This window comes from Theropithecus gelada, chromosome 4 (assembly GCF_003255815.1).
Source record: "Theropithecus gelada isolate Dixy chromosome 4, Tgel_1.0, whole genome shotgun sequence".
Classification (NCBI taxonomy): Eukaryota; Metazoa; Chordata; class Mammalia; order Primates; family Cercopithecidae; genus Theropithecus; species Theropithecus gelada.
In genome coordinates, this window is record NC_037671.1 from 156,270,093 (window position 1) to 156,289,730 (window position 19,638).

General features: G+C 36.1%; 1 protein-coding gene across 6 annotated transcripts in view; it reads right to left on the reverse strand.

The window, feature by feature from the left end:
* The window catches only part of MED23 (mediator complex subunit 23), a 60,643-nt gene that overhangs the window by 10,553 nt on the left and 30,452 nt on the right, over positions 1–19,638 (reverse strand). For 2 of the 6 annotated variants that reach the window (XM_025382558.1, XM_025382556.1), the window contains 14 exons: positions 19,442–19,616; positions 18,624–18,787; positions 16,450–16,574; positions 14,972–15,177; positions 14,703–14,883; positions 12,944–13,114; positions 12,374–12,590; positions 10,546–10,782; positions 9,457–9,622; positions 8,846–8,918; positions 7,792–8,006; positions 6,105–6,225; positions 5,248–5,379; positions 3,588–3,725 (listed from right to left, as the gene is read on the reverse strand). In XM_025382558.1, the coding sequence (XP_025238343.1) occupies positions 3,588–3,725; positions 5,248–5,379; positions 6,105–6,225; positions 7,792–8,006; positions 8,846–8,918; positions 9,457–9,622; positions 10,546–10,782; positions 12,374–12,590; positions 12,944–13,114; positions 14,703–14,883; positions 14,972–15,177; positions 16,450–16,574; positions 18,624–18,787; positions 19,442–19,616 (2,321 nt within the window). Of the gene's footprint in view, positions 1–2,629; positions 3,726–5,247; positions 5,380–6,104; positions 6,226–7,791; positions 8,007–8,845; positions 8,919–9,456; positions 9,623–10,545; positions 10,783–12,373; positions 12,591–12,943; positions 13,115–14,702; positions 14,884–14,971; positions 15,178–16,449; positions 16,575–18,623; positions 18,788–19,441; positions 19,617–19,638 lie in introns of those variants that run through there. The other 4 variants (XM_025382555.1, XM_025382553.1, XM_025382557.1 and 1 more) reach the window with 3 other exon arrangements.

Below are 19,638 nucleotides of genomic sequence, written 5' to 3' on the forward strand. Positions count from 1 at the left end.
ATATGTCCTGCTTAAAAATACTAAGCAGGACGTATTTAAGAATTGTAGGCTCATGCCCATAATCCCACTGCTTTGGGAGGCCAAGATGGGAGGATCTCTTGAGGCCAGGAACTTGAGACCAGCCTGGGCAACACAGCAAGACCCTGTCTCTAAGAAATAAAATAAAATAAAATAATAAAACTATTAGTTGGGTGTGGTGTCACATGCCTGTAGTCCCAGTTACTCTGGAGGCTGAGGCAGGAGGATCACTTGATTTCAGGAGTTCAAAGCTGCAATGAGCTATGATTGCGCCACTGTATTCCAGCTTTGGTAACAGGTGAGACACTGTCTCTAAACAAAAAAATTTAAAAAACAAAACATTTTAAAAGTCAACAGTGAAATCATCATCCCCAAAATACTGTGAGGCCTTGAAGCTATTTAAACTCCCTGGCTATGGTTTCTTCAACTGTAAAATGGGTAATAATAGGTTTGGGCAATCTCCAAGTTCATTGGGCTAGATGTCCACATTTTACTTTTTCTAAACCTCATACATGATTCTGGTTAATATTTTCAAAGCATGGTTGCTATTCAAGTAGCCTTTTGGGAGACGGAAGATATTCCTGGCTGGGTGTGGTGGCTCGCACCTGTAATCCCAGCACTTTGAGAGGACAAGGAGCTTGAGTCCAGGAGTTTGTGACCAGTCTGGCAACATGGTGAAACCCCATCTCTACAAAAAATACACACACACACACACACACACACACACACACACACACACTAGCTGGGCATGGTGGTGAACATCTGTAGTCCCAGCTACTCAGGAGGCTAAGGTGGAAGGACTGCTTGAGCCCAGGAGACGGAAGTTGCAGTGAGCTCAGATTGTGCCAATGCACTCCAGCCTGGGCAACAGAATGAGACCCTGAAAAAAAAAAAAAAGATATTCCCCAAAATCGATTCAGGACCCACATAAATCAAATTGCTAGTTTGTTTTTAATAATTACTAATTCAGCTGAGGATGTCATCTAAAATTATCTGTCGCTTCCAATGTTTCACCTTTCACTCACTACAATTACAGTTTAGCCATATCCTAAAAACTCATCTCGGTTCTGCAATGTAGTAAGGAAAATGGAAAAAACAAACCAGAGTAAACAGTAATCAAAACAAGTGAAGCAAAGTTTTTCTCCTCCCAGCAATTAATGTGAAAACCCCAGGAGGTTCTGTAAAAAAGGCAGGTCCATGAATGGATTTCTTCTGTGTTTTTGGTTTAACAGTATATGATAAAGGGCCCCTACAATCTGATTTTTCAAATGTAACACAGAATTTAAAAACTGTTACCTCTAACTACTAGGCCTTCGAAAGATACACATTTTATTGAATTACTTTTAGACGGTAGCAATTATAATGGATCTCACTCTAAGATACATTGTCTAATACAGTAACCACATGTGGTCATTTAAAGCTTAATAAAATTAAAAAATTCAGTTCCACATTTCAAATGCCACATAGATAAATGTAGCTACTAACTAGTGTATTGAATAGCACAGGTAAAGAACATTTCCATCACTGCCGAAAGTCATACTGGACAGAACCACTCTAAACTTACTATTAATTTTCAAAAAGAAAAACTTTTAGGATGTGATAAATACAAAGACATTTTTCCCCCCTCTGCTGTATTCTAAACCCAAATAAAGTTTTTGTCTTCCATTAGTCTCTGATTAAAAACGTACTTAAAAGCCTATCCAGGGAAATTACATTCCCATGTTTTTAAGCTAAAGAGGGAAAACTGAATTTTTAATAAATTAATTAGAATGTTCATGTCCTTGAGAAAGTGATTATATTGATTTTCATTTCCTCTGTTTGTATAATACTAGAGTCATAATTTTATTCTCATTCTAGGATCAAAAAGCAACAAATTCCTCAAGGCAGCAAGAATATACTGACACTATGTTAAGATTAATACTTGAAATAATTTCTAGCATTTTTTCTGGGTAATTTTAAGAATGAGTCTAAAGGGGCCGGGCGCGATGGCTCACGCGCAATCCCAGCACCTTAGGAGGCTGAGGCGGGCGGATCACGAGGTCAGGAGATGGAGACCATCCTGTCTAACATGGTGAAATCCTGTCGCTTCTAAAAGTACAAAAAAAAATTAGCTGGGCATGGTGGCGGGCGCCTATAGTCCCAGCTACTCAGGCGGCTGAGGCAGGAGAATGGCATGAACCAGGGAGGCAGAGCTTGCAGTGAGCCGAGATCATGCCACTGTACTCCAGCCTGAGCGACAGAGCGAGACTCTGTCTCAAAAAACAAAAAACAAACAAACAAACAAAAAGAATGAGTCTGAGTCTGCAAAAATTACTTTTACCATTATATAAATTTTTAGCTGGACTTGCATGGCCAGTAATGATTTAGTGATGGCAATAACATGAGCTACAAAGAAAATAAAGTTCTAGGAGGAACGTATTTAGAAATACGAATTTGAATTACAGTTGGTTAAATTCACTAGTTCTTTCTAAAAGAATCTGTAACTCTTAATTCCTAGGCCAATGTCAGTCACCAACTGTAGTGTAGGACCCACAGAATACCGCATTTCCAACTGACCCCAGCCAGCACACCGCCTGGCACACAGCCGACATTCATTCCAAAGGAGTCATGAAACAATCACGTGGTATATTCATTCAGCAGACTTTACTTCTTAGTTTTTAAGTCTTTCACAATGCCAATTCCCCCAAAATTAACAGTGTCTCTCAAAATCCAAGAAATTCTGAAGAAATAAAATGTGTACCGTATTTACAAATACAAAATTAAAAAATTTTAAGATTATAAAAATTGAAGAATTACGTCATCTGTCAGGTGAGAGTGTCAATCTGCAAAAGCAAGTATTTTTAAAAAAAGAAACTGGAGAATCAATCAAGTTCAAGAACTTTCAGATGTTATTTTCTTACATGGCTTCCAACTCATTTTATACAGTAAGTTCGAATCCATAGCAAAGGTAATACAACCACCAACTGACCTTGATAGAAACTATGGAAATTTATAACAAAATTTCAAGTCATTTTAAAAAGAATATGAAGCCTTGTTTGCTCCTACAACGCAACAAAGTCTAGATTCTTTTTCTTGATAAAAATCTTATTATTCTGAAAATCTACCAAGAGATTTATGCATAAAATATTTGTAATAACTGTTTTACATGTGCGGTGCCTTTAAAATAATATATCTGAAGACTAAATATGTCATTAATAATAAAAAATACAAACAAAAACAATGGCTAGAATAGGAAAGACTGAAAGTGCCAATGACAAAAGTCCTTTGATCACAGATAACCTCTATGTTCCTATGTAGCTCTAATAAGTTGTTATGAATATGAACAACACGTATCTTACTTGATCTCTTAGAGATAAAAATATAGATAGGGAGATGGGAGTTATAAGGTGTCCACAGATTCATCATTTGAATCAAAATAAAACAATCTGAACATCATCACTGCTTCTATCACTATAGCGTGATCACATTCAGATTGAAAAAGTTTGAGTCCATTCTCAAAGATGGATGTACTTCCACTTTCTCCACAGTACAGTCTGGCTTCACTGAGTTACCGGTAAAGACACGGGCACCTGATTAGACTGAGGTGCTGGAGACCCACTGTTCATAGCTTGTGGAGGCACTGCAGCTGGTTCCATCTTGCTAATGTGTGTGATGAATCGAAGACGAAGTTTTAAAGCTGGTTTTAAGTTACAGATAATTTTCTCTACCTAAGAAATAAAAACACATTAAAACGTACTTTAATCAGAGAATTTCAACTTCTCACATTTAAAGCAGGATTTACACATATCCTGAGACAATAAACTAAGGAGTGGCGTGGGGTAGATGAGAAGTTTCTCAACATGTTCTGTGTTTTACGAAAAGCAGATACAATTCTTTCTTGCATGAGAAACAACACATTCTCCCTCACACGCACCCATTATATATTCTATATGCATGTTTGTACATGAACCATATGTATATTCATATATAGGCATATACTTACAAAAGCATATCCACTTATCTAGCTAGCCAGTCATCCCACTACCAAAAGCTAGCAGAGTTTACACTGGAAATTTCATATATCCAACAAGCTGATCATTCTTTTAAAATGCCATCTTTACAGAAGCATGAAGCATCATTATATTTTAAAGTTCTTTGAATAACTCATGTCTGCAACATTTATATACAAAACTAATTATTTTTGTTTTGATTTACACTTGGAATTAACTAAATAATATTAGATCTACTCTTTTGGAAAACACTAAGGAGACAAACACATCAAGTCGTTTCACAGCTTTCTTAGCTTTACTCAAATGCTCTTTGACCTTTTCCTTTCTGTACTCCCTTGTGTTAAAGTTTCTTAGGCCCAAATGTAAAGAATACTTTTTAAAAAAAGCAATCAATTTCTTTTATAGTTTCTCTGCATGTTCTGTGTTGTAACAAAAGCCGATATAATTTCTCTCTTTCTTACATGAGAGAGAACAGGTCAACTCTCTTTGACACTGCTGCTGAGACATAAAGGAGTCAACCTCCTTGGTATCTCAACCCAAAGAATTGGGAGGGGTATCTCAACCCAAAGAATCAGTTATGATTCAAGGTCTTTTTCTACTTTCAGACATCCCTATTAGGAAGTTCCTCTTCATATGCTAAGTCAGGATGTCCTCCCTTTAACTTTCCCAGAATTTATACACCCTCTAAAGTGACACAGAACAAATCTAATCCCTATTCCAAATGAAAACCTTCCAAAATGCTGAGAGCATAAATAATGCCCTAGGACTTTTTTTCTTCAGGTTAAGTATTCCCATATTCTTTAAATGCTCTTCATGAGTTAGTCTCTAGTCAGGATTAGTCTAGAATCCTGACTTTAGTCTTCTAGTTATGCTGTGGTTTGTCTTAATGTCACCATGAGTGTTAGGAGAAGTAGGACCTCCTTTACTCATAACACAACAACCTCTCTGCTCGTATTTCAGCAGCCACATCCCACTGTTTCTCCCTAATGAGATTATTATTAATTAACCCTCTAGGTCTTTTGGGGGAAAAGTACAAGAAATTATAACATGTATTTACTTTAATACTACATCTAGAATAATATGCCTCTGTTGCCTAAAAAGGTCTCAAACCCACCCATTTTCCTTAAAAAAAAAATTAGACAAAATAAAAATAATCACTCAAACCAAAAAAGTCTATTACTATATGTTCAAGTTTTCTAAATTAAACATCATTAAAAATAATTAAACAAATTCAACTTACTTGCTCTTTCACGCTATCACCAGTAAACATATACTTCATGTGATATAGGAAGTCGCAGATGGGATCCATGTAATTTAAATGGGTGCTACACTGGTCGACATTCAGCAGCATGTCATAAAACGCCACACCAATCTATTTAACAAATAAAGTAAAATTATTTAAGTGATTAAAAGCAATTCAATAATTCAGCATGATGCAGCTAGGCTCCATTATAACACTCACACTGGGGGATACTGTCTTTGTTGTAGAGCTGTCATATACTATACATACCTCTATGCACATGAGATATGATATGGATTGCATTTATAAAAGAATCTATAGTGCTACAAAATGCCCCTGATAAGGCTTAAATAAAATTTCTCTTCATAGTTTAGTAATTTATCTTAAAATTAAGAGATAAACAATCCCCTTTCTAGACACCATCTCTTGATGTCTAGGATAACTCCACTCCTAGGGATCCTTTGGTTTATACTTTCTTAGTTCCATTTGGTAGCTCTTGCTTTAAGGTTCTACTCCTGGGTGCTTTCCTTGTTTTCGACATCTTATTAGAAGTGACTGACTTCATCCATTCTCATGATTTTAATTAGTTCCTCTGCATGTAAGATCTCAAGTGTACTTCTCCATCCTTAACCTCTTCTCAACCTTCATAATGGGTATTTCCCCTGCATCTCCAATTCAATACATCCCACCCTAAATTCATTACTGGCACACTAAGTCCTCTAAAGTTGCTCTTGGATCCTGTTAAACTAGTTTCACTACTAATGGTTGTGACCTGCAGTTTCAATAACACTGGTAAGAAACCTAAATAGATACTTCAGAATTTAATCATGTCACAGGAAATCCAGATTATATTTTACCTCTATCATACAACGAGTTCTCTCTTGCTGAAATCTTTGTAAAAATGGTCCAACAAGATGGTATACATAAAGCAACTGGAATTCAGTCTTCACTATAGGAAGAAGCACTTCAGTGAGAAACCTAAAATTTGAAGATAAAAATAAAAATCTCCTGTGACTTGAAATCATTTAAATTGTTTGAATTTTGTTAATACAGTATTTACAAAGTATTATAACAAAACATATTTTTTAAAAAGTTCCTTTTACTTTGGTAACAATAATGTTTTTAATTAATCTCACATCTCTCACTGGCTATTACTTTCATTTGATTATTTTTATTTATTTATTTTTTTGAGATGGAGTCTCACACTGTTGTCCGGGATGGAGTGCAGTGGTGTGATCTCGGCTCACTGCAACCTCTGCCTTCCGGGTTCAAGCAATTCTCCTGCCTCAGTCTCCTGAGTAGCTGGGATTATAGGCGCACGCCATCACGCCTGGCTAATTTTTTTATTTTTAGTAGAGACGGGGTTTCACCATGTTGGCCAGGATGGTCTTGATCTCCTGACCTTGTGATCCACCCACCTTGGCCTCCCTAAGTGCTGGGATTACAGGCACCCGCCACCACACTCAGCTAATTTTTTGTATTTCTACTAAAGATGGGGTTTAAATCAGATTTAAGTCATTCTTAATCGTAAAACTACTGATAGGTGAATTATCTGAAATAAAAAGAGAATAACCTAACAGAAATGCCACTCTCAAGAAATTTCAATCTAATTAATACCATTATTATGGTCAAGAAAAATAATCAGGAAATAGGATAATATCAGTTATTCAGTCTAAAAGGTAATTTTTGGGATATATTGTGGAAAAAGCATGCATTTGACTAAGCTTCTTCAAACTATAGTGGAAAACTAGATTATTAGATTATTACTAGCACATACAAGTCAATTTTTAAAAAACAATTCTGAAGCAAAAGGAGCTTTCTGATCAACTTACTTTGCAAGTTGTTCTTTTTTTGTTGTTTTTTTGAGATGCAGTCTTGCTCTGTCACCCAGGCTAGAGTGCAGTGGCGTGATCTCAGCTCACTGCAACCTCCGCCTCCTGGGTTCAAGTGATTCTCCTGCCTCAGGCTCCTGAGTAGCTAGGATTACAAGGAGCACACCACCACGCCCAGCTAATTTTTTTATTTTTAGTAGAGACAGGGTTTCACCATGTTGGCCAGGATGGTCTCGATCTCCTGACCTTGTGATCCACCCACCTCAGCCTCCCAAAGTGCTGGGATTACAGGCGTGAGCCACCGCGCCCGGCCACGAGTTGTTCTAATGAATGAAGTATATACCTCATCTGTTAATGAGATTAGAAAAAAAATGATATACATCAAATTTCTTTTTTTTTCAGATGGAGTCTCACTCTGTCACCAGGCTGGAGTGCAGTGACACGATCTTGGTTCACTGCAACTTCCAACTCCCTGGTTCAAGCGATTCTCCTGCCTCAGCCTCCTGAGTAGCTGGGGTTACAGGCACACGCCACCATGTCCAGCTAATTTTTGTATTTTTAGTAGAGATGGGTTTCACCATGTTGGCCAGGATGGTCTCAATTGCCTGACCTTGTGATCTGCCCGCCTCGGCCTTCCAAAGTGCTGGGATTACAGGCATGAACCACCGCACCCAGCCTATGTCAAATTTCTTTAAGAAATTATTATACTTACTTTGGAATGAGAGAAAGTTGTCCGATGCTAGAATGGTGCCACACAGCATGTGCGAGAGCTAATGTATAGCTACAACTCATCTCAGAGTAGGACTGATGACAGGCAGTGAAATCAAAGAGGCGGAATGGATAGCCAACCCACTCTGTTTCAGACGTCAAGCTGGGGCTGCTGATGACACTCACAATTCGATCATGAAGAACAATCCAATACGGCTCCTTTAAAATTGGAAGAAGGCTAGTGAAAAATATCACTTATCCAGCATTCCACCCCAAAGTCTAAAGTAATAGTGTTTTCTCATTCTTTAAAGTTTTCTATTTCTCCAGCTTCTGCACATACAGTTGGGTGACTTTGTAACTGGTCAGATTAAGTCAGTAACAACCTGGGTGAAGTACCTGTGAGTTAGGGGGCTCCATACATGTATCTGTCCAGCTCATTTAGGTACCTGATATATACTATGCAGTAAATCAATTAATTTATCAAACAATAAATCTATAATTTTATTATTTATTTAAAAATAATAAACTTGTTAAAAATGTGTGTGGAGGTCAAAGAAAGGAGTCTTCATGTGAGCTGGAAAAGTCAGGGAAGGCTTCATTCACTGAGAAAGGAGGCTCTAAGCTAGCAAAGAATGAACAGGCTTTAGAGAAGGTGACGGAAAGAAGTAAGCTCTGGAATAAGAAAAATGTCTTATTCACTCACATTCGGAAGTACCTAAAACATGTTTTAAGCACTATGTGCAGGAACAAAAGCTGTAGATATACAACATGTTAAGTGGCCAAGAGTAGATCAGGCTATGATGTAAAAACTAAAGTTGGCTAGGTAAGGTGGTACCAGAAAATGCAGAGACCTGTAAGTCACATAGATATATTTAGATCTAATACAGAAAGGCAAACACTAGTCACTGTAGATTTTTAAAGCAGTAATAATATGAAAAAACTTTAAAAACATAAAATACTTCATTAACTTGCATCCTATATGCATCTTTTTCATTTTGCTGACATGGAACAGCTGGCTATATTTCATCACTAAGCACGAATCACAATTATTAACTCACTGGTAGGGCAGTGATGATCAAACCAATTGCATTCATCCATGCTGTAATGTTCTCTCTTGGCACTAAAGGCTGACTGCAACCGGCAAAAAACAATGTTTAAGTATGAATTTATAAAAACATTTTAGATGGTTGACAACAGATCTTATTTTTAAATAATATATCTAATTCAGAGGATCAACAACTAATTCATTTCAATAAAACAATGGGGAATTTTTTATTGAATAAAAATGTAATAAGTATAAAAACTCAAGAAGGCTTTTTAAAAATACTTCCTCCCCAATCATTATCCCATACTTCACGCTAATTTTTAAAAGAATCTTGAAAACAAGATGAAGAGAATCTTGTTTTAAGTGACAAGTTAACATTATGCCTATACTAAACATCAAACTGCTATTAATGAGCAGAAGTAGGAACAAACCCGGATCTTAGAATCCTGTCCAGGGCACATTCCATAACTCCTATATCACAAAAACAAGATTTGGAACCAGAAAACAGTCATCATCCAACGTGCATCAGCCTTTCAGCAACAGGTTTGTCTTAAAGCTCCAAATAAAATACCATTCTGTTTACGAATAAACAACAATTCTTACTGCATGAACCAGAATACATACCTTTTCAGGACAACATTTAGAAGGGCATTCCCAACCTCTTTGCCTGAAACTGCCAAGGCCATGAGCTCCACACAAGTAACATGGAGAGCGTGGGCAGCTGGGTTGGGAAACTCATTGAATCTCCAGTCACAGTTTGGAAAGGGACCAGGAGATTTGCCAGCCATAGGTACACACAGTTAAAGCAATAACAACTGGAATATCTCATCTGATTATCAATTTATCTGATTATGAGCTGCCAAGAAGTGATTTATCTACACTTAGAGAGATTAAGAGGCAAATACAAACCAAATGCAAATGAGTTTGACATGATTGAAATGTATTAAGAGCAACCATGTGATTAACCACAGGCATAAATGGTTGGTCTTACAGGTGGGTTCTTATAAATATGACATAATAGGCACAGATGCAACCAAGGTATACCTAGGTTTCATAAGCCTATTTCTTTTAATAGTTATAAGACATTAATATGAAAATTATTTTATAATGAGTCATTCTGTTGCTTCAGAAAATAAATTCCTTTGTGTAGGAAAATAAGTCATGCTCATTTATGTAGAATTTCTCTACCTAGTAACATAGTGGTATGGTTATAGACATTAAGTATAGAGTGCTAATAACTGAAAACATAAAATCAAAATGAAGAAATAAACATACAAGTATATTTTCACTAAAATATACCTTTTTCATAAAGAAAAATTTATCATTTATTATAATACAAACATTAATTTTTTTAAAGTAACAAGATCCTACGTTCTCCAGCAGCACACAGATGCATGTGCTAAGAAACACAGTATTTAAGAATAAGGTTTTTTCTTTGAAACGAATCTCCATAAAGTCTATTTTTAAATATAATTTTTTTTACCACTTATCCTCAAGTTCTAAAATAAAAATTTTAATAGAATTTCAGCCTATCTGGCATGATGCTGCTAATTTAAGATTTCAAACCTTTACAGAGATGAAAATGGAAGTGATCTTAAAAAAATTAAAACCTTGAAATATATAAAAAATTACTTTAAAAAGCAAAAATATGTTCTCATAAATCAAAATACCATTATTTCTGGAGAATCTGTAAAATCACAATAAAAAGGATATTATCGACTAGTCTGCCAATCAATCTGCAATAGTAGGTGTCATCTGGAACCCAAGGATTTTCCTCTCGTGCATTCATAGCGCACTTCAGGTAAGTGTCACTTAGACACCAGCCCTGCGGTCGATTATCCTTGAGAGAGCCAATGATCGCATGGACGAGTTTTCGCTTGAGAAATGCACGGTCTCTCAGGTGCATTTCATAATAGTGCAGAGTATTATACAGATAAGTCACTGGACGATCTGCCAAGAAAAAAACATACCACTACAATGTTTAACTGGTTACTAACAACTGTGAAAAACTGACTGCTTTCCAGATAACTGGAAAACAGCTCAGAAGATTATGACACAACTTCACATGCTGGGCAATTGTATACTATGAATATTTTAATCTGAGGATAAGCAGAAGGCTCAGAATGCTTCTAGTAATATACAGTTGTATTTGTATCTGTTTTTATTTAAGTGGAAGCAATTCCATTTCTGAAAATTTATCCTGCATAAATTTTAATCCCTTGACATACAACAAGGGATGTCACTGCAGCCCTGTTTACACTAGCAAAAGATGAAAAATCGCCTAAAAGGTCAAAAACAGGGGACTGATAAAGCAAATTATGGCATGTATGAGGTAGCTCTTTATGTACTAATACAAATGACCAACGCTAATACATTATAAAGTTGAAACAAACAGGGTACAGAATAATATGTGTAATATATTTTACTTGTGTTAAAAACAAACAAACAAAAAAACCATCCAGGATATCTAAGAGGGGATGGCAAGAGACTGGTAACATTGGCTGCCTCCTAAAGAAAGAAACTGGCTAGCTGGAGGCCAGGATGGGACTAATTACCTTTCACTGTATACTCTTCCCCACTAAGTGTGTATATTACCTAATCCAAAAGAAAAATGTTTTTAAAAGAATGCTCACTTGAACTTTATGCCTATTCCATCGGGTTAACACACAATTCATACTTCTGCTTTGAGGGAAGGTATCTTAGATTAAAGATGAAGCAGGACTGCCCGCCAGACATTTTGTTCCCACAGTGGCTGCTCCAGGACCTTCACATTTCCGTCACTGACCCTGCCACTCTCCAGTTACTATGCTTACAATTTTAGAGTTGTCTTTTTCTTTCAATATTCTCCTTATAATCAGCCAATGAAGTCCTGTTCTGTCTTTTGTGACCATTTGTCCCTTTTCTGTCATTTTCAATGCAACCATTGTTGCTTAGATACTAATCACACAACTGAGCTTTTTGACATGTCCTTGAAATGGCTTCCTCCTAAGATTGCTGCCAACTATAACTGGATGTAGCTTTCTGAAATACTGTTTCCTATGCCATGATCATACTCAATAACTTCCAGTTGATTATTATCTGCAATTATAAAATCAGCCTAGCATTCAAGGTCACCTAAGTTAGGTACAATCTGTCTTTCCAACCTTATTTCTAGAACTCTCTGGTAAGAATTTTCAATTCAACCCAACATAGCAATTCTTCTTCAAATATACCTTATTTTATCTCCTCCATGATCTCCCCCAAATGATCCCTTCTGCCTCATATGCTGTCTTTTCCCTGCTACTGCTACACAGTTCAAATCCTACCCATCCAAGAAGGCTGCCAAGATCTGTTTAGTTTATAGTAACATCACCACTTTAGTTTGTATTTTTATGTTGTATATTTTATACTTCATGGCACCCTCCACAGTACTTATCCTCAAAACACTTCAATTTAAAAAAATTAAAATAAAACCTTTAGAGCCACTATTACCATCTGGTCCTGCCCAGCCCACTTTTGATAATGGAGGTATTCGATGAAATTAAAATTTGAAAAAGCTCACCATGAAATTTATATAAGCCTCCTAGGTGATCCAGTAGAGTCTCCAATGATTTGGATACTGGAAGCAACTCTAAAAATCTGTGGATTACTATATCAAATACTGGAAGGAATCGAAGACACACATTCCCAAAATAGATGGGCAGATAGGGAGACTGGATCTGTACAGGAGGATCCACCTGTTCCGCAAGGCCCTCAAAATACAACTTCTCTGGATATTTCTGTGGAATTGAGAAGATGATAAATGGTTAGAGCATTTTTTAAAAAAATTCTCTTAAAAGAGCTAAACGTGAAAACATTTAGATTTTTTTTTACAAGGAAACATTTTAAATTATACCTCATTACACTTTACTTCTTTTTATACAAGTACTTATGTCCACTAAACTGCAGTTTCAATTTATTCTCAATGTTACAGATATTCTCAAACCTTGAAGAAGTTTAGAGAGTTAACCTACTTCTATATAGAGCAGAGAAAAAACATTAGAACCAGAGAGAAAATGGCCACATCAGTTCATCAAATGCTCAAGTATGGTTTTATAAAAGTATTACTTTAAATACTAATTAGAACTAGTACCTTGTGATAATTCATGTGCTTGGTGTGCCAGTCATTCTGTAACCAGTGCTCTGGGGAATTTTCCTTCACAAAGTCACTTACTCGATTTCTAAAATCGTTTGGTTTGAGTAACAGCAACTGAATTATGAAATAACAAACCTGGGCTTCATTTCCTTCATGACTACGCATGGCCTTTGAAGAACAACAGAAAAATTATATGAAAATGTTCAATCTGTGCGAAACCATGAGGGCCATTTGAAAGCCTAAATTTTAACAAAGTAAAATCTCACCACCATAATTTCCTTAGACGTCTAGTCTATCCCAAACCAACTGTTCAGTATTCCCCAAACATACATGACCTTTCTTGCCTATTTTGGTTTACTATTCCTTCTGCCTGGGATGTCCATCTTTATTTTTAAAAATTTAATCTATTTTTCACATCTATCACCTAAGCAGATAAGATTTCTCACTGTTTCCTGGAAATATTTTTTCTGCACCTCCACCTTATCCTGTTATCTTATTGATTTATAGACTTACATTATTTCCCCTAAAATATAATAACTACTTTTATATCTATGCTCCACAGCTAAGGGGTTAACGTTAAACTATGCCACTCCAAATATCACCACCATAGAATTTTTTTCAATGTGGCATTTTTCAGCCGACTTCAGCGTCTTTTTAAAAAATCTACCGGAAGGCTAGGCGCGGTGGCTCACGCCTGTAATCCCAGCACTTTGGGAGGCCGAGGCGGGCAGATCATGAGGTCAGGAGATGGAGACCATCATCGCTAACATGGTGAAACCCCATCTCTACTAAAAATGCAAAAAAGTAGCCAGGCATGGTGGTGGGAGCCTGTAGTCCCAGCTACTTGGGAGGCTGAGGCAAGATAACTATGTGAACCCGGGAGGCAGAGTTTGCAGTGAGCTGAGATCACGCAGCCTGGGTGACAGAGCAAGACTCTGTCTCAAAAAAAAAAAAAAAAAAAGAAAAAAGAAATCTACCAGAAATAGACATCAAAGTCAAGAGAGAGAGAAAAAAAAAAAACATTTGGGGAATGTTTGCTACCAAAGTGTACAGAAATGGTTATATTAGCACTCTGTAAAGAAACACAGTGACTTACTGCTACTACCTGCCTCTAGTGGGAGTTTTGGAGAATCAACTCAGGGTCTAATAGCTCATATTTTTAGAGTATCACAACGCTAGGACCACATCTATTTTATTTACTTCTATACTTTCTATACATAGAACACAGTTGATGTTCAATATGTACTTATTAAATGAATGAATAAGGAAATTGGGGCCGGAAGCAGTGGCTCACGTCTGTAATCTCAGCACTTCGGGAAGCTGAGGAGGGAGGATTGCTTCAGCCCAGGAGTTCGAGACCAGCCTGGGCAACATGGAGAAACTCCATCTCTACAAAAAAGTTAAAAAGAACAAAAAATTTGGTGGGTATGGTGGCATATGCCTGTAGTCCCAGCTACTCAGGAGCCTGAGGCAGGAGGAGATTGCTTGAGCACAGGAGATTGAGGCTGCAGTGAGCCATGATCACGCCACTGCACTGGGTGACAGAGTGAGACTCTGTCTCAAGAAACAAAAAAACAAAACAAAACAAAAAGAAATTGGAAAATTTGTAGTTCTTTAGGGAAGTGACAGCAATGCTTGATATAGTATAAATTCATTAAATCCTTCAAAGCAATATAGAGCAGACTGGCATAAGATATATTAGTCATACATCTTGATCTAAAAGAGAATAAGCTTAGAAACATATATTTATTCTTACCAGGCAGAGAATTAATCTGTCCAGTGTAACAATGTTATACTTCCATACCATGTCATTAAGAATTTCAATGCATTTATTGAGTTGCTGACCCCCTGCTGATGTAGAAAACTCATATACCAGAAAATCTGCAAATGTCCTCACATGGGCTACCAAGGCCCTGGCTCCAATTCTCTCTAATACTCTGGAAGGCAGAGAGTAAAACATAAACTCCATCGTTGTATGGATACAACAATTTGCCAAATGGAATGCAAATTAGGTTTTTGACTTACCTATAGCCAATTTGATTAATATGATCTGTTTCCAAGAGCATTTTCCAGAGAAGACAAAGAAAGAGAGGAGGGGAGCCCTGCATAGAGAAGTGGGTAATAATGTCGTTTTCATTGCTCATTGACTTCCACTTCCTATACTCCTCCTCCACATTTTTTTTCAGATTAAAACGGCTTTCCTGAGGCACATTATTTTGTTTGAAGAACGCCTAAAAAGAGGATCAGAAGTTTATTTCATTGGTTATAGTAGAAAGAGCACCAGATATGCAGTTAATAAACCAGCTCTAGGCTTGATTCTGACATTAATAAACTTTAGGTGACCTTGAGCAATTGAGCAATTAAGGCCTGAATTTCTGTATCTGGAAAATACATAAGCTTGACTAGATTATCTCCAAGATTCCTTTTCCTAGATTTCCTAAACTGAAATTATAAGCAAGCCTGAATTTAAAGCTTCTTCAATCATCTGTTGATACTTCCACCAGTCTTAAAGAGAAAAAAAAGAATGAAATGTCTCCACCCTTTGGCTACATATGTTAGTGTCTCTAAGGAAAATCCACTGCACTAGCCCAGTGATTCTCAGAGTGTGGTCCCAACACCAGCAGTATCAGCATCATCTGGTCTTACAAGAAATGCAAAATTCTCAGACCTTATCCCAGATTTACTGAATCAGAAGCTCTGTGGCTGGGGCCCCAGCCATCTGTAGCTTAGCAAGCCCCCCAGGTGATTTGGTAAATTTGAAAACAAATGCTCTAGCCCTAACAGGAGTTACGAAAAATGGACGTTCATCATGCCTAACATTTTTTCTGAAAAGGAGAAGACAGATCAGGTTTGCCTTTCTCCCTACTAGAAAAGCCAGGTTTATAGTTTTTCTGGGATTAAAAAAAAAATTCAGTGAAGTGTCATATGTGTGCACTCTGTGAAGCTCCATTACATTATACTTCTCCCCGTTTCAGTTCTATGAGAGAGAAAAAATTTTCAGGTACTATGTTAATTTTCATGAGATTCTGAAACCATTAACTATTTTTTTCTCTTTTTCAAATTTTTTCACTTTTTTTTCCTCTTCCTACTCTTCCTTCCCTTAAAACTGCTAACTAAGGTGAAACCACAAAAATTAAACTTTTAGAAACATGCCCAGTCCCAGAGTAGGACACAGAACAACTTGAGAGATTTTGGAAGTAATGACATTTTTTTTTTTTTTTTCCTAGAGATAGGGTCTGGCTCTGTCACCCAGGATGTGGTGCAGTGGTGTGACCATAGTACCCTGTAACCTTAAATTCCTGGGCTCAAGTCATCCCCCTTGCCTCAGCCTCTCAAGCAGTTAGGACTAGAGGCATGTGCTACCATGCCCAGACCCTAAATAATTTTTAAAATAAATAAAAGCTAATTTTATTCAGATGTCACCAACACTCACTCTAGAACACCACTGTGAATGGGAAGAAGGATTTCATGTGTATTCAATAAGTAATTCAAGACAAAATTACCTGTAGTGGGCCTGGAAAACAGCTCAGGGTGTGTGAAGCCCAATTATGAGGAGTGAAACTCATGATGGTCTGAAGTATGTCTTTACACCAAGTTCCCTGAATTGAATCAGAGCCTGTAAAAAAATCTAAACATAAACAAATAGATGTAATCCAGATATAAGTGATTATGTCCACAACTCATAAAAGATTATAGCAAAAATAGTAATTAAGTACACTGAGAATTTCACTGTAGTGCATTCATTGCTTAACTAGTTATATCCAGCTTAGAACCTAAATTTGCTTAGTTTCTGAGTGATCTGGATGATCACATTAGAAAATATGAGAACAATTTATGAAAAGATGACAAAAGACATTTGGAATCTCTTTTTTTGAAGTTACAGAGTACCAGTGATAATGGTACAGGTCCACCACTACTGTTCATTTATTTTGACACTGATTTAGTAGTACTTTATTTGGCCAAGGGAACAGAATAAAGAAAGATGTCTTTTTTGGAGAGTGAAATAATTACATAATGCATGTATAAATCTCAGAATTGAAGAGGGTTCTTTACATAAAACAACATAATTTACATAAACGTATTTGAGGTTGCTAAAATCAATAACTATCTCTTTAAAACATCAGTTCTAAAGTGTGGTCTTCAGACCTCTGAGGGATTCCCCAGTAGCCCTTCAAAGATTCAGTGAGGTCAAATAATAAAAAAAAGATATCACTGGCTTTTTTACTAGATATGAGCACTGACGGTGCAAAAGCAATGGTGGTAAAACTGCTGGTCCTAAGCACAAATCAAACAGTGGTGCCAAACTAGATGAAAAGGCTTTGTATTCTCCATCACATGCACTCAGTGAAAGAAAAGTGCCAGTGTCAATCTCGACACTTATTTTTAATATCATATTTAACAAAATGGGAAGCATATGCCTAGTGTTCCAAAGTTTGATGGGTGTCTTGAGGAAAAACACTTGTGTGACTGACTACTGAGTTAAATCAGCTGCATTTTTTTTTTTTTGAATTCCAATTTTACTTGAAAGAATGTCTGACAGAAAACTATAGTTAGCTAGACTTAAGTATTTAGCAGACATTTTCTTGAAAATTAACAAAATGAGCTTGTCACTTCAAGGAAAACAAATGGTAGTAACTTTTACCAATGATAAAATTTGACCTTTTAAGTAAAAATGGAAATTTTGGAAAACATGTATCTACCACCATGACATGACAGCATTCTAAAACTTAGATTTTTCTAATAAACTTTGCAGTGATATTAACAAATGTAATTTTCTGATACTGTATGATAAAATGTCAACATTTGCTAGATCTACGTAACTCAGTGAACCAATATTTTCAAAATGAATAACTCATGAAGTTACAAAACATGCATGGATTTAAAAATCCACTAAATGTACAAAACAGATGTTCAGATTACAATGTAACAAAGTACGTGAAGTTCACTGATAGGGTTTTGGATTCCACATTGCAACTAACCTTTAAGCAACTATCATTTTTCCATGTGATGTCAAAGAACATTCACAACGATCTGAAAAGGCTATTAAAATACTCCTCTCTTTCTAACCTCATCTGTGTGAGGCCACATTTTTTACTCACTTCAACTAAAACTTCAATGGATTAAATGTCTAAGCAGATGAGAATTCAAACTATGTCTTCCTTTACATCAGGTATTAGAGAAGCAAAAATGTAAAACAATGGTATCTCTTCTCACTAAAGTTTTGCTTTACAAAATATACTTTTTTTCATAACATCATATGCTAACATGTAATGTTTATTATTACTATTTAAAAACAAATTAATAAATATTTTTAAACTTTATTTTACTATCTAATAGAATAAATATCCATAGATATAATCCATATAAACAGAAACTCTTTGGGAATTTCAATTTTAAGAGTGTAAAGCAGTCTTGAGACCAAAAAGCTTAAAGAATTACTACTTTAAAATTATGGAAGATAACTGAAAACTGATGCTCAACCCAGTTATTAATAGAATGATGTTACACAAAAGAGCTTCCATAAATGAATGAAATAGTGAAGATATCAAAACAACTGGCTTTTTTTGAACAAATGAAAAGTATCTTTTTAGTATGTTATACCCATAGTAATTAGTAGAATCACGGCACACTTTAATTCATCTGTTTTTGTTTGTTTGTAGTCACATAGTCACCGTACCTGTTACATGAGTTGCTCTAGCCAAGGTCAATATCAAGGCTCGGTTCAGTTCTTCAGATTCTGCTGAGAGCACTGTTTTGGGATCACTAAGGAAGCGTGTAAACTGCGGTTGTACCTCTGAGCTACCTAATGCTGTTATAAGCCTGAGAGCAGTGCTCTCGACACTGAAAAGTGGGAGAAAAAAAAAGAAATGTAAAAAAATTTCAGAATTATAGAATTAAATCTAATTCTAAGGTTAATTACAATGGAAAAACATGCAATCTATATGACTATCCCTTCTTTAATTAAAAAAACACTTTTGTGTGAGAATAAATGTCGCTTAATTTGTTTAAAAAACCTAATGTGTCCAATTTTATAGTGAAAATCTTGACATTTTTACACATTTGAAAAAGATGACTTGCCTATAGGACTAAAAAATTTCACCTGGAGATACTGCATTTCAAAAATTATATTTTTCTATCTAAAATATATTTTAATTTAAAGCAAAATCAATGTGACATAATACTTTAACCATAATCTGAAGTATACTTAAAAACAGCATTCTAAAGGGCTAAGTTACAACATAATAATAAATACCCTGAAAGTACTAATTCTCAGTCCAAAGATCCTGAAGCAAGGACTCAACTATCTTAATCAGTTTCTATTTAAAAAGCTGGACTCTGCTCCTATAATGGAAACAAAATACTTTAGAAGCAGAGAAGTTTTATGACAGATGAATTAAAAAAAAAAAAAAAACCTATAAGGCAAAGGATTAAGAACCTCATCTCCAAGAAAGTTTCTAGTAAATCTTAAGGAAAGATGGCCTTCAATGAGCTCACCAAAGATGGAGCTGGTTCTGGTTTGTTTGTGCAACTGCAGCCAAAGTATGAAGATGACTCAGGAGCTGAACTCGGTAATGAGGCTGAATATGATGCATCCGGTAGCTAAACATCTCAAGGAGTGTATGTAAGATCCCCCATGCATGTGATTTGAAAACAGTTGGCAAAAGCTGACCTGGAGGAAAAAGACAATTTAA